At 51.1% G+C, this 12,138-nt stretch overlaps 1 protein-coding gene across 1 annotated transcript in view; it reads left to right on the top strand.

Moving 5' to 3' along the window:
* Positions 1-12,079, top strand: part of Fam234a (family with sequence similarity 234 member A) — a 28,698-nt gene extending 16,619 nt beyond the window's left edge. The window contains exons 2-13 of the mRNA XM_057776647.1: positions 1,875-1,986; positions 4,242-4,538; positions 6,586-6,702; positions 7,018-7,209; positions 7,897-8,027; positions 8,644-8,776; positions 8,982-9,111; positions 9,492-9,632; positions 9,976-10,051; positions 10,239-10,394; positions 10,830-10,932; positions 11,021-12,079. Coding sequence (XP_057632630.1) covers positions 4,274-4,538; positions 6,586-6,702; positions 7,018-7,209; positions 7,897-8,027; positions 8,644-8,776; positions 8,982-9,111; positions 9,492-9,632; positions 9,976-10,051; positions 10,239-10,394; positions 10,830-10,932; positions 11,021-11,232 — 1,656 coding nt within the window. The 5' untranslated portion in view covers positions 1,875-1,986; positions 4,242-4,273 and the 3' untranslated portion in view covers positions 11,233-12,079. The remainder of the gene's footprint in view (positions 1-1,874; positions 1,987-4,241; positions 4,539-6,585; positions 6,703-7,017; positions 7,210-7,896; positions 8,028-8,643; positions 8,777-8,981; positions 9,112-9,491; positions 9,633-9,975; positions 10,052-10,238; positions 10,395-10,829; positions 10,933-11,020) is intronic.
* Positions 12,080-12,138: the final 59 nt, after the last annotated feature.

The raw sequence follows: 12,138 nt of genomic DNA, 5'->3' as shown, positions 1-12,138 counted from the left end.
CCCGAGTGCTGGATTTAAAGGTGTGCGCCACCACCACATCTGACTCTCATTCATTTTTTTCAACTTGTTTTCGGATCTAAAAAAATTTGTAAAGGTATTTAAATTTTGCTTTATGTCTATGAATGTTTTACTTGCGTGAATGTTGTGTGCTTGCTGGGTTCCCTGGAACTGCGGTTATAGATGGTTATGAGCCACCACGTGGGTGCCAGGAATCAAATTTGGGTCCTGCAAGAGCAACAAGTACTCTTAACCACTAAACCATCTCTCTAGCCTCTATCTAAAAATTTTAATAGTGAACACACGTGCGCCTGCTCACAATGAACGAATGAATGAATGAACGGCGAAGCATATGAATAAAGGGTTTGGGGCTGGAGAGATGGCTCAGAGGTTAAGAGCATTGCCTGCTCTTCCAAAGGTCCTGAGTTCAATTCCCAGCAACCACATGGTGGCTCACAACCATCTGTAATGGGGTCTGGTGCCCTCTTCTGGCCTGCAGGCATACATGGAAGGAATGCTCTGTATACATAATAAATAAATATTAAAAAAAAAAGAATAAAGGGTTTGTTGCTCCTTTAGATTTGAGAGATCACCTTTATAGCTTAGCTACTCTGTTCATTTTACTTTTTGTTCACTTTTACTTGTTTTACTGGTCATAGTTATAAAATAGCCTTCTGGAGGTATGCTTGCTATATCTCCATAGATGCATGGGCTATTCTGAAAGGACAGTAAGAAACTGGTAACATGCTTTTGCTCCTAAGATTTGCCCTCTTTTGCCTTCCAAAGATTATATTAGATGTGTTCATTACTGGGGTTTTGGGGGGGGTACAGGTGCATGTAACCAAGCCAGGCCTCAAATCTAACATGTAGCTGAAGGTAACCTTGAGTTCTGATCTTCTTTCTTCACCTCCAAAGTGCTAGGTTGCAGGAGTGTGCCGCCATGTCCACATATTACTGACCTTTTTAAACATACATTTATTTATTTATTTTTGTGTTTTTTTGAGACAGGGTTTCTCTGTAGCTTTGGAGCCTGTCCTGGAACTCACTCTGTAGACCAGACTGGCCTCAAATTTACAGAGATTCACCTGTCTCTGCCTCCCGAGTGCTGGGATTAAAGGTGTGCTCCACCACTGCCTGGCTAACTTATTTTATTCTTGCCGGGTGGTGGTGGCGCACGCCTTTAATCCCAGCACTTGGGAGGCAGAGGCAGGCGGATCTCTGTGAGTTCGAGACCAGCCTGGTCTACAAGAGCTAGTTCCAGGACAGGCTCCAAAACCACAGAGAAACCCTGTCTCGAAAAACAAAACAAAAAAAAAATTAAATAAATAAAAGGAAAAGCAGGATGATGCTGTAGCTCAGTGTTTAGGTGCAAGTTCATATATGCAAGTCCAGTTCCCAGACAGACACACAGATGGATGGACAATATAGTTTAATAGCTTGAGAGCTGTACTTAGATCAGCTAAGTCTCCTGAGATTTGCCCAAAAGAAGAACGCTCTATACACCATTGGTGAGCTGATTCGAGGCGGTGTTCTCTTCTCTCTGCACCACTCCTGGTTGGCGGTAAGATGAGGCTCCACTGGGGAGTGAGGAGCACTGTGGCCATCCTCTGATTGGATGAGCCACAGTGGAGACAGACAAACAAGGGCAGGTTCTCCGCACTCCTCCTCCACCTGGCTGCCCCTGGGAGCCTCTAGGAGAACATTAGTCATGACCCTGACTCAGACCCCAGCCTGAGGGGCAATTATTAGTCAGTATTGGGTCTGGGACCAGCCTTATGTAGGCACCCCAGTGTGGAGAGTGTGGATAGCTGTGGCAGGACCAGCTACAGTCATTGGTGACCTGAAGTGCATTTACTGAAGGCTTTACAAACCCTTAGGTCTGCCTAGGCTTATGGAGGCGAAGACCATCCGCGACCAGTGATCAGATGCCCCAGCTGCTGGCCAGGAGATTCTGCTATTGAACAGGCCCTCAGGTGCCCCCACCGCCAGGTAGGTCTGGGAAATGTGGACCTTAAGGGCAGATGGGCTGTGTTTTCAAACTCCTAGGACCCTGCCTGATGCTCAGTGGGTGAAGGTTTCTGCTGTTGTTGAGACGGGGTCTTGTTCTGTAGCTCAGTCTGGCCTTCTACCGGGACAGTCCTCCTATCCCAGCCTCCCAAATGTCAGTATGACAGGTGTGAGCCACCACACCTGACTTGAAATATGAAGCTCAGAGGTGCTTGCCTGCACAGCACCAAAAGATTCTCTGGTTTCTGACAGGTAGTGATGGTTGCTCGGCTCAGGCTGGAGTTTCCCGTAAGTGTAAGGCTTCCAGAGCCCTAAAGATAGGATCCAAAATGCTAGCAGGTGGCTTCTCATTTGCTTCTCCTTGCCCTGCCACAAACAGTTGTGCTTTAGACATTCAGATGTCCCTTCCTTGCATCTGCAGCGCTGGGCTTGCTGCAGCTTGGCTTCTCTCCAGGCCCGGCCTCGCCCGGCACCTTGCACCTTGCTGCTGCCCCCTGCCAGGTGCACTGCTGACTTTTCCCCTGGTTACCTCTCCCATACAGCCCGGCTGTGCTGCCCCACCCACCTCAGGGGCTTGGGCTTAATGTGGGGCCTGGATGACTCAATGTTTGATTTTCCCTTGGCCGACTCATTACCTTTGATAGGAATACCTCTTCTGACCTCCGTTTTTGGTAGAAGAGACAGCATGCTGGCAAGTGACTATAACCATGAACTGAGGAGATTGTGAGCTTGAGGCCAGCCTGGGGTGCATAGTTAGACCCTACCTCAAAAAACAAGCGAACAACCACTACTACAAAACAAACAAACACAAAAAACACCATGGGCTGGAGAGGTGGCTCAGCAGTTAAAAGAACTTGCTGCTCTTCCAGAGGACCAAAGTTTGAGATGGTTTCTCTGTGTAGCCCTGGCTGTCCTGGAACTCAATCTGTAAACCAGGCTGGCCTCATACTCAGAGATCCGCCTGCCTCCGCCTCCCAAGTGCTGGGATTAAAGGCGTACACCACCACTCCCGGCTCATTAAGATTGTTTTAAATTGGTACTGGGGAGGCACAGGCAGGTGGATCTCTGTGAGTTCAGGGTAAATCTAGTCTCCCATAGTAAGTTCCCAGTCAGCCAGAACTTGTAAGAACCTGTCTCAACAACAACAACAAAAGTTTCTTTGAAATTGGAGTCTAGATCTTTTTTTTAATTGATTTTTAATGTGTATGGGTGTAATTTATTTTTAATGTATATGGGTGTTTTGCCCGCATGTATGTCCATAAAGCATGTGTGTGCAGTGCCTGCAGAATCCAGAAGAAAGCATCAGATCCCATGGAACTAGAGTTATGGACCGTTGTGAGCTGCCATGTGGGTGCTTGGAATCAAACCAGGGTCCTATGGAAGAGTAGCCAGTGTTCTTAACAACTGAGCCGTCTAGATCTTCTGTGGCACACTTTTCCTGGGGAGGCATCGACTCACCCCAGAATGGGAACCCATGACGGAACAAAGTCCAGCTCGGTGAACCGATAAATTTTGGGGGGGGTTACTAACAAGAATGTGGGTGAGGGGTCACTTGCAGGAGCAGAGAAGACTCCCAAAGCAGCTGAAAGCACCCTAACTCAGGTAGCACCCTAACTCAGGAAGCTCTGACCAGGAGCTCTCTCTTTGCGCTGCTTTGTAGACCCTCCGGATCTGAGACTCTCCTGAGCACTTGGCTGGTCAGTCTCCCTCCCAGGAGCTGTTTCTCTTTCTGTAAAGCTGGGAAGGGTCCTTCCAGAATCTTTCAGGTTCCACTGTGCCTCCCATTCCTTCCTAGAGAGAATCTTTCAGTTCAGAGAAAACTGCCTTCCCACAGATCTCTTGGGAGTCCATTTGTGAGAATGTTGGCCGCATTCGACTGTCACACATCCTCTTTCCCACCTGTGTGTCTGACAGATGAGCAGGGGGAGCTTGGTTAATGAATGTCGTACGTGGGCTTATTGTCATTGGTTCTGGTCACCGTGTCCCCTAGTGAAGCCCTGGTGTTAGAGGACAAATATACTGGCTGCTGGTTTGTACAACCAACCTGCCTTTTCCTGTTGTATTGACGTCTTAAGTAGCATGTGTTGTGGACAGTCCAAAAATTCATGTCCTTTTTTCTTGGGCTGGTGGTCCAGAGTGGCAACTGTAACCAATGCCTAAGAATCAGAACACAAACTGAGCGTGATGGTGAAGGGCTCATGGAACTGCTGACCGTACCCATTTCTTCTCCTACACAGTGACCATCGTTAAGCTCTGGAATGCGCTCAGAATGGGCGATAACAAGGATCTAGAAGCTGAAATCCACCCCTTGAAGAATGAGGACAGAAAACCACAGGAAAACCTGGGGAACCAATCGAAAAGCGAGAACTTGAAGAGCAAGCCTCACCAGTCCCGCCTGTCCCGATGCCGCACAGTGGCATTTTTCCTTTCCTTGTTTATCTGTCTCTTCGTGGTGTTTGTCGTCTCTTTCATCATCCCTTGTCCAGACCGACCCTCGTCTCAGGGAATGTGGAGGCTTGACTACAACGCTGCAGGTGAGCCTGCCAGGGGCCTCTTTCCCCAGCAGGGTTCCAGACCCCTATTGGGCCAGCGCTGTTACAAATGGTAGCCTGGTGGTCTTTGGCAGTCAGCTCTGAGTGGCTGCTGGGTTTGCCTCTGAACTTGGAGATGTTGGGAGCCTCTATTGGAACCGGAAGCACTGCCCTGGTCAGGTAAGTAAGAAAAAGGAGGCTTATTGGCTGATTAACAGAAACAGTTCAGTGACTGAGAGGTTAGAGAAGGCCCATCCGCTGCAGGGAACAGCAGATGTGGAGGTGTCCCGAGGTGCTCCAGGTGGGAAACCAAATCACAATTTATATCTGTCCCATGAATTAGCCCTTATGAAAAGCAGTGGAAGAACCTTTCCATTTTTAGTTTTGTTTGTTTGTTTGTTTGAGACAAGTTCTCACTTAACCTCAGGATGGCTTCAGACATACGGTGGAGCTGGGCTGGTCTTGAACGCCTGCCTCACACCCCAACTGCTAGAATTATGGGAGTGTGCTCCCACACCTGTGGTCCAGAAGACTGAACCTGGGGCTCTATGAATGCTAGGAACTCACTCTACCACCTGAGCTGCATCCCTACTTCTCCAAGTCTTGCTCTTTTTTTTTTTTTTTTTTTGGTTTTTCGAGACAGGGTTTCTCTGTGGTTTTGGAGCCTGTCCTGGAACTAGCTCTTGTAGACCAGGCTGGTCTCGAACTCACAGAGATCCGCCTGCCTCTGCCTCCCGAGTGCTGGGATTAAAGGCGTGCGCCACCACCGCCCGGCCCTTTTTTTTTTTTAAGATTTATTTATTTATGCATATGAGTGTTCTGTCTTCCATTAGGACTACAGGCCAGAAGAGGGCATCAAATCTCATTTCAGATGGTTGTGAGCACCCATGTGGTTGCTGGGAATTGAACTCAGGACCTCTGGAAGAGCAACCAATGCTCTTTAACTACTGAGCCATCTTTCCAGCCCAAGTCTTGTTCTTTTAATGAATGTATTTCTCTCTTTTTGTCTTTTTGGTTGTTGTGTTTTTTGTTTTTCCAGACAGCGTTTCTTTGGGTAGCCTTGGCTGTCCTGGAACTCAGTCTGTAGACCAGGCTGGCCTCTGCCTCTGGCAGAGGAACCCAGATCCTCTGCAACAGCAGCCAGTGTATTTACTGAGCTGTCCACTCCAGCCACTGCTGTTTAGACAGGCTCTGGCTATGGAACTGTTCCTGGCCTAGAATGTACTATATTGCCTAGGCTGGCCTCAGACTTGTTATGTCACTGAGGCTATGAACTCATCCTAAACCTCCTGCTCCCAGTTCTCATGCAGAAAACTGCTCTTGGCTGATAACTAGCCACATTGAACGTCTTCGCATGTGCCTGTTCATCACTTGGACATCTTAGGAGAGATGGCTGTGAAATCCTTCACCCTTTTTTTTTTTTTTTTTTTGAGACAGGGTTTCTCTGTGTAGCCTTGGATATCCTGGAACTAGCACTGTAGACCAGACTGGCCTCGAACTTGCAGAGATTGGCCTACTTTTACCTCCTTAGTGCTGGGATTAAAGGTGTGAGCCACCACACCAGGCCTATATTTTCTAGTTCTAGGAATCTGATCCATTTTGAGTATGATAAATGTACAAATTCAACCTCTTATGGTTTTGTTTTAAGCGTAGAGCTTCTCACTTGAACCCTTGATGACGGAGATACAGGGCCTAACAAGGGTGGAGTGTGACTGAATCCCATGCTGGTCTTGAGGATTGTCTTCTGTACAGATGCTCAGATTTTTTTCACTTTGTTTGTTTGTTTCTTTTTGAGACAAGGTCTTTCTTTTAGCCTTGGCTGTCCTGGAACTCTCTGTAGATCAGCCTGGCCTCGAACTCACAGAGATCTGCCTGCCTCTGAAGAAACCGCTTGTCTTAGTGAGGAAGATCCTGCTCTTATCTGGGGAGGGGGAGCACCTCCCTGTGGCAAGTTGTACATTGGGAGCACCAAACCACACAGAGCATTCAACTTGACCTTCCCAAAGACAGGCATGGCCCGCGGAGCATAGTCTGTGACTTTCTTTTTCAGTCCCGTATGACTTTCTGGCTACGGGAGACGTAAACAGGGACAAGATCCAAGACGTTCTCTTTCTTTATAAAAACACCAACAGCAGTAACAATTTCACCAGATCCTGTGCCGATGAAGGTAATTCCTGTTCCGTTTAACAAGGAGCCCCCGCCCCATGGGATGAAGGCTCTTTGTCCACACCACCTTCTCTTTTGGAGCAGATGAGTGGAGGGGATTCAGGGAACCACCCCTTCCTTTTTTCTTTCTAATAGAATAGGCTTGATAAGGCTCTCAGTTCCCTCACTGCCTGGGGCCAACCCCAGTGCCTGCTGAGACTCTGGTCTAAGGGGAAGTAAAGGAAATGGACTCAGTCACATGGCTGAGACACAGAATAAGGGAGCCAGGAGGTGGCAGAACACTGCTGACCAAATGGCTGCCCCCTTTCCCCTCCAGGCTTTTCCACTCCTTGTGCCTTTGTGGCTGCTGTGTCAGGAGCCAATGGCAGCGTGCTCTGGGAGAGACCTGTGGCCCAAGATGTCGCCCTTGTAAAGTGTGCCGTACCACTAACGTCGGACAGTGAGGTGTCTTCTGCCTGTATCCTTGTGGGAAGACTAGGTTCTTTCATTGCGGTCAGCTTATTCACAGGTCAGCCCTGGCTCTCTCCTGGGGGTTGCTGAATGGGTAGGAACCTTTCAAATGAGGGTGTGACCACTTGGAAGCCAGTGGTGTCAACTCTTTCAGCTGCTCTGCCGAGTTGTCCTTGTGTCTTTGCAAGCAGTTTGCATCTTGCTGTGGATGCTAACCGACAGCTAGTGTCCCCCGCCGTGAGGTGACAGTGGTCAGCCTTGGCTCCTGGGGGCCTGGCGGCTGGCCTGAGCCTACTGATGCCGCTCTCCTAGAGCAGGTCTCCGAACCTTAGTGTGACGGGCCAGAAGAAGAAAGGCACGCTTTTATGTGAGCTCTGGCCATCACACTTGTGTAGCAAGTGCTTTAACCATTGAGCCATCCTCCTGCTCCGTGATGTTGTAGTTTTTGCAAGGTCATACTATGTAGTCCAGATTGACCTGTATCCCAGGCTGGCTTTTCACTTGCAGCAAGCCTCCTGGGTCAGCTTCCTAATGCTGACATTACAGGCCTGAGCCGTGGTACCCAGCTGCCTTTTCAAGAGGCTATCTAGTATCTTCTCCCTCAGCTGTGTGTGCTTGTTCTGCAACATTTCAGAGCACTTGTACACACTCCTGTATCTAAGTGGGCTGCCAAGGATGGCTGCCCTCATGTAAGTCTATCGTTGGCTTGTCAAGATGATTGGAGCCTCTGTGTGTTTGGTTTTAGGGGAAACCCTGTGGAGCCACTCCAGCAATTTGGGTGGGGATGCTTCTGTATTGAGCCCCCTGCTCCAGGTGCCCGACGTTGATGGTGATGGTGCCCCAGACCTACTGATCCTCGCTCGGGAGGGGCATGAGGTGATAAGCATAGTTCTCAAGTACCCCATGCCCACTTACTCCCTTTTCTTCCTCTTCCACTTTTCCCTAGAGAGAATTTCTGTGACCACCCAGCAGGGGATTCTCCCAGGGTTCTGTATTCTGAGGTCCACACATGCAGCATCCTGGGGTCCACACATGTAGCATCCTGAGGTCCACACATGCAGCATTCTGGGATCCACACATGCAGCATCCTGAGGTCCACACATGCAGCATTCTGGGATCCACACATGCAGCATCCTGAGGTCCACACATGCAGCATCCAAGGTCCACACATGCAGCATCCTGGGGTCCACACATGCAGCATCCTGGGAGGCTCCATCTCTACAGGAACTTGCTGGCTTCCCTATGGGTAGCAGAATGCACATGGCTTATGTATGGGTTGGCGTGAGCCTTCAGCTCCCATGACCTACAGTTCCCATGCTTCCCAGCAGGCTGTGCAGCACAGTCACACATGCTCCCTGTTGGTCACTCTCCTCAAAGTACTTTTCCCCCAGACCCAAAGAGTGTTGACCACCTTCTCTGCAACTCCCTAAAGCTCCCCTGCCTTCCCATGGAGCAGGTTCTCCCTCTTCCCTTCTGCTCTTTGTTACTCCAGGTCAGCGGGGCTATCTATTCAGGCAGCACCGGGTACCAGATTGGCCACAGAGACAGCCTGGGTGTGGATGGAGATGGTGGCGCCCTCCTCCATGTGACCAGAACGGGCGCTCACTATATTCTCCTGCCCTGTGGTATGTTGGATGCCACATTCTTGGGATGGGCTTTTCTCCTGGAGTGATGCTGGACAGAACACTGGGTTCCGGGCTAGATAAAGAAGCATGTAAATTGGTGACAGCTGACAAGCAACAATCAGGAAGCCCAAGGGCTAGACTGGGTGTGGTTCCGGAGGATGCACCTGGTCCCCATGGTGACTGTGTCCTTCTGTGTTTTGAACAGCAAGTGCTCTCTGCGGCGTCTCTGTGAAGGGTCTCTATGAGAGAGTCACTGGGAGAGATGGCCAGTTTAAGGAAGACCCCTACTGGGAGAACATGCTCAATAGCTCCGCCCACCGGAGGCTTCTGCCCAGGTTTGTCTGACATACAGGTCTCAGTTAGGGACAACCTTGTGTGGAGCACAGGACAACCAAACTAGAGCCTTGAAGTACTGTTAGGCCGCCATGTCTTTGGAACTGAAAAACGGGCAAGCAAAAGCAGAGTAAAAATTGAGAAGGCTGGGGTGGCTCTGTGGTAGTGTGCTTGGCTAGTTTTCATCCCCCATAGTAGAGAAAAATATTGAATGAGGAGATAATCCTTGTTCCACAAACAGCATCTCATTTATACTTCCAAGCTAGGGAACTGAGAAACATTGAGATATACCATGGGGGCCTGAGGGAAGTATCCCAACAGGCCTGTCTTGGTGAGACAGGACCCATATGCTCCCCTCACCACCTCTACTCTCCTCGTCTAGCTCTGGAGCAGTTCGCTACCTGATGAATGTCCCAGGGAAATCTGGCCAGGACGTGCTCCTTGTGAGCTCTGAGGCCTGTATGCTGCTGGATGGACAAGACCTGATGCCCAAGTGGACCCTCGGTGCAACTCAGGTTCTGAGGTATGTGCAGTTGCTGCTGAGTGTGGGTAGGGGTGCACGCCTGCTCAGGACCTCAGCGTGTCCTGCTGACTGGCGGGGGGGTGGACAGTGGACTGGAAGGCCCATGTGATTCTGTTAGAGGCCTCCTTGCTGTCCTCGGATCTGTCCTTTGTCACTGGAGGGGCTTCTGAAGCTGCTGGTCACAAGTACTAGCTCCTCATCCCGGGCCTAGATGTGGGTAGCCCCTCATCCCGGGCCTAGATGTGGGTAGCCCCATCCAGCCCAGGAGCTGCGGCCATGGAAATTTCATCTCAGATTCCTGTACCAAGACCTTCTGTGAGGTCTTCTTCCTTAATCCTTCCAGAAAACCCATCCTTGGCCACTACAAACCAGACACTTTGGCTGTGGTCATTGAAAATGGAACCAGTATTGATAGACAGGTAGGCTGGGCTTCCTGTGTGGGTTGGGCGTCTACCTTGTCAACCGCTGATGACAAACTGTGAAAGCAGACAGTGCTGAGCCCCAGGCCGCTGCCCTCAGATGGGGAGGGATTCAGAGAGCAGCCTGTGTGGCCGGCACGGCTGAGCAAGCTGGGGCTGTCTGCCAGTAGTGTCCCTCCCTCCCCAGATCCTACTTCTGGACCTCAGTACGGGGTCTACGCTGTGGAGCCAGCACCTCCCAAGCCTACCTGGGGGCCCACCATCCACAAGCCTCATGACAGCAGACCATCGCTCAGCCTTCTTCTTCTGGGGCCTCCATGAGCTTGTCAGCGCCGATGAGATGGTACAGGGTCATATGTCCGGGGAATACTCCTTGTTGGGATCTGGTGCCAGATCCCCCTGGAAGCTGCCAGGGACTGGACCACCAGAAGTCTACTGCCTGAGCAGCAGACCTGTAGAAAGGGGGTCCAGGCCAAGGAGGAGGTATCATGATGTGCCTGGGGCTACAGGAGAAGGATCTTGGAGATGGGGTGGACCTATAATTGGGAGGGCAGGTGAGGTGCTTATGAACACCAGGAAGGATCAGGACCAGGTGGGGAAGCAGGGGCTAGCAGATATTCACAGAACAGGAAGTGGCTTTCTGGGGGACCCTGGTAGACATAGTCTAAACAAGGATAACACATGGATAACCGCTTTTGAAGGTAACTTGAGGGCTGCACACTTAGACATGACGGTGGTCTGGGTGCGGCAGGTCAGGCGCACTGTGTTCTCACTTCAGGGTCCCCAAGACATGCAGCACAGCCTATACATGTTCCACCCTACCCTGCCTGGCATCCTGCTGGAGCTAGCCAACGTGACTGCCAACATCGTGGCCTTTGATGGTAAGCATGGGCTCGGGCACTGGGTCCGGGCCTTCCCTGTGCTAGTTTGCTCTGGCCAGTCATGAGCACCACTGACTGTCCCCCACAGCCATCCTGTTCGAGCCAAGTCGCCATGCTGCCTACGTGCTCCTGACAGGCCCAGCAAGCTCAGACATGCCTGGCCTGGTCTCTGTGACCAAACACAAAGTCCAAGACCTCGTTCCTGGCAGCAGAGTGGTCCACCTTGGCGGTGGCACCTCAGACAGCGACCAGGCTATCCGCGACCGCTTCTCCCGCCTGCGGTACCGAAGTGAGGTGTAGGTGGTGGCGGCTGGAGCAGGTGGAGACTCCAACTGTGAAAACAAAGCCTCCTGGGAAAGTTGGCCTACCCTCAGCCTCCATGCTGACCTCACTGCATGCCCTGGTCATTCTGGCCTTCTGAGAACTATGGCCTTACCAGCTCTATCCAAGGATGTTGGGGGCACCTCCAGTCTCCTGCCTATGCCATGTCCTCCCTCAGAGGTCTCACTGTGTGACTCATGTGATCTGGTCAAGGCCAGTAGGCCTCCCTGTGGTCTCTGGGCCAATATGGGCCGAGCCAGCCCTTCAGGAAGCCCCCCACTTAGTGCCTCTGCACCCTCTCACACTCCACTGAAAAAGCCACTGCTGTGGGGTGCCCCTGCCTGTGGTGTCTGTCCGTCCCTCTCCTTCCAGCCTGGCTCTCCCCTTGTCTGCACTGTCTCTCAGGCGTCACAGAGCTCAGAGGGTGGTAGGCCCTGGGCGGCTTCAGGGCTGCTAGAACCTGAGTCTCTGAGCTGCTTTCCCAAAGCAGAAAGGAGCATGTCTCCTGAGCAGCAAGAGTTTTCCCAGCAGAAGGGGTCTGGACTGGAGCCTGTGGGTGCACTTGAGGGACCTCTGGAATACACGTTGAGTCTGTCTCTTCCTCAGTACACTGGACCTGCTGTCTGCACAGGCGTGTCCCTTTTCTTGCTCTCTGGTGCTTACCTGATACAGGTCTCACCTTGTGCCTTGTTGCTCCTGAGGCCCAAGGGCAACAGAACAGCTCTGCTCAGACCAGATCCCTAGCTCTGTAGCCAAAGCAGTCCCATGACCCTAGCCACCATGGAAAACAACATAATAAATGATTTGCACTGATGGGGGAAAGCCCCAGGAGCTCATTGTGAGCCTGCAGTCTGTCTGGATGTCTCTCGGCTTGCAATACACAAA

Source organism: Chionomys nivalis, chromosome 7, assembly GCF_950005125.1.
Source record: "Chionomys nivalis chromosome 7, mChiNiv1.1, whole genome shotgun sequence".
Taxonomy (NCBI): Eukaryota; Metazoa; Chordata; class Mammalia; order Rodentia; family Cricetidae; genus Chionomys; species Chionomys nivalis.
This window is presented reverse-complemented; position numbering and strand designations above follow the sequence as displayed.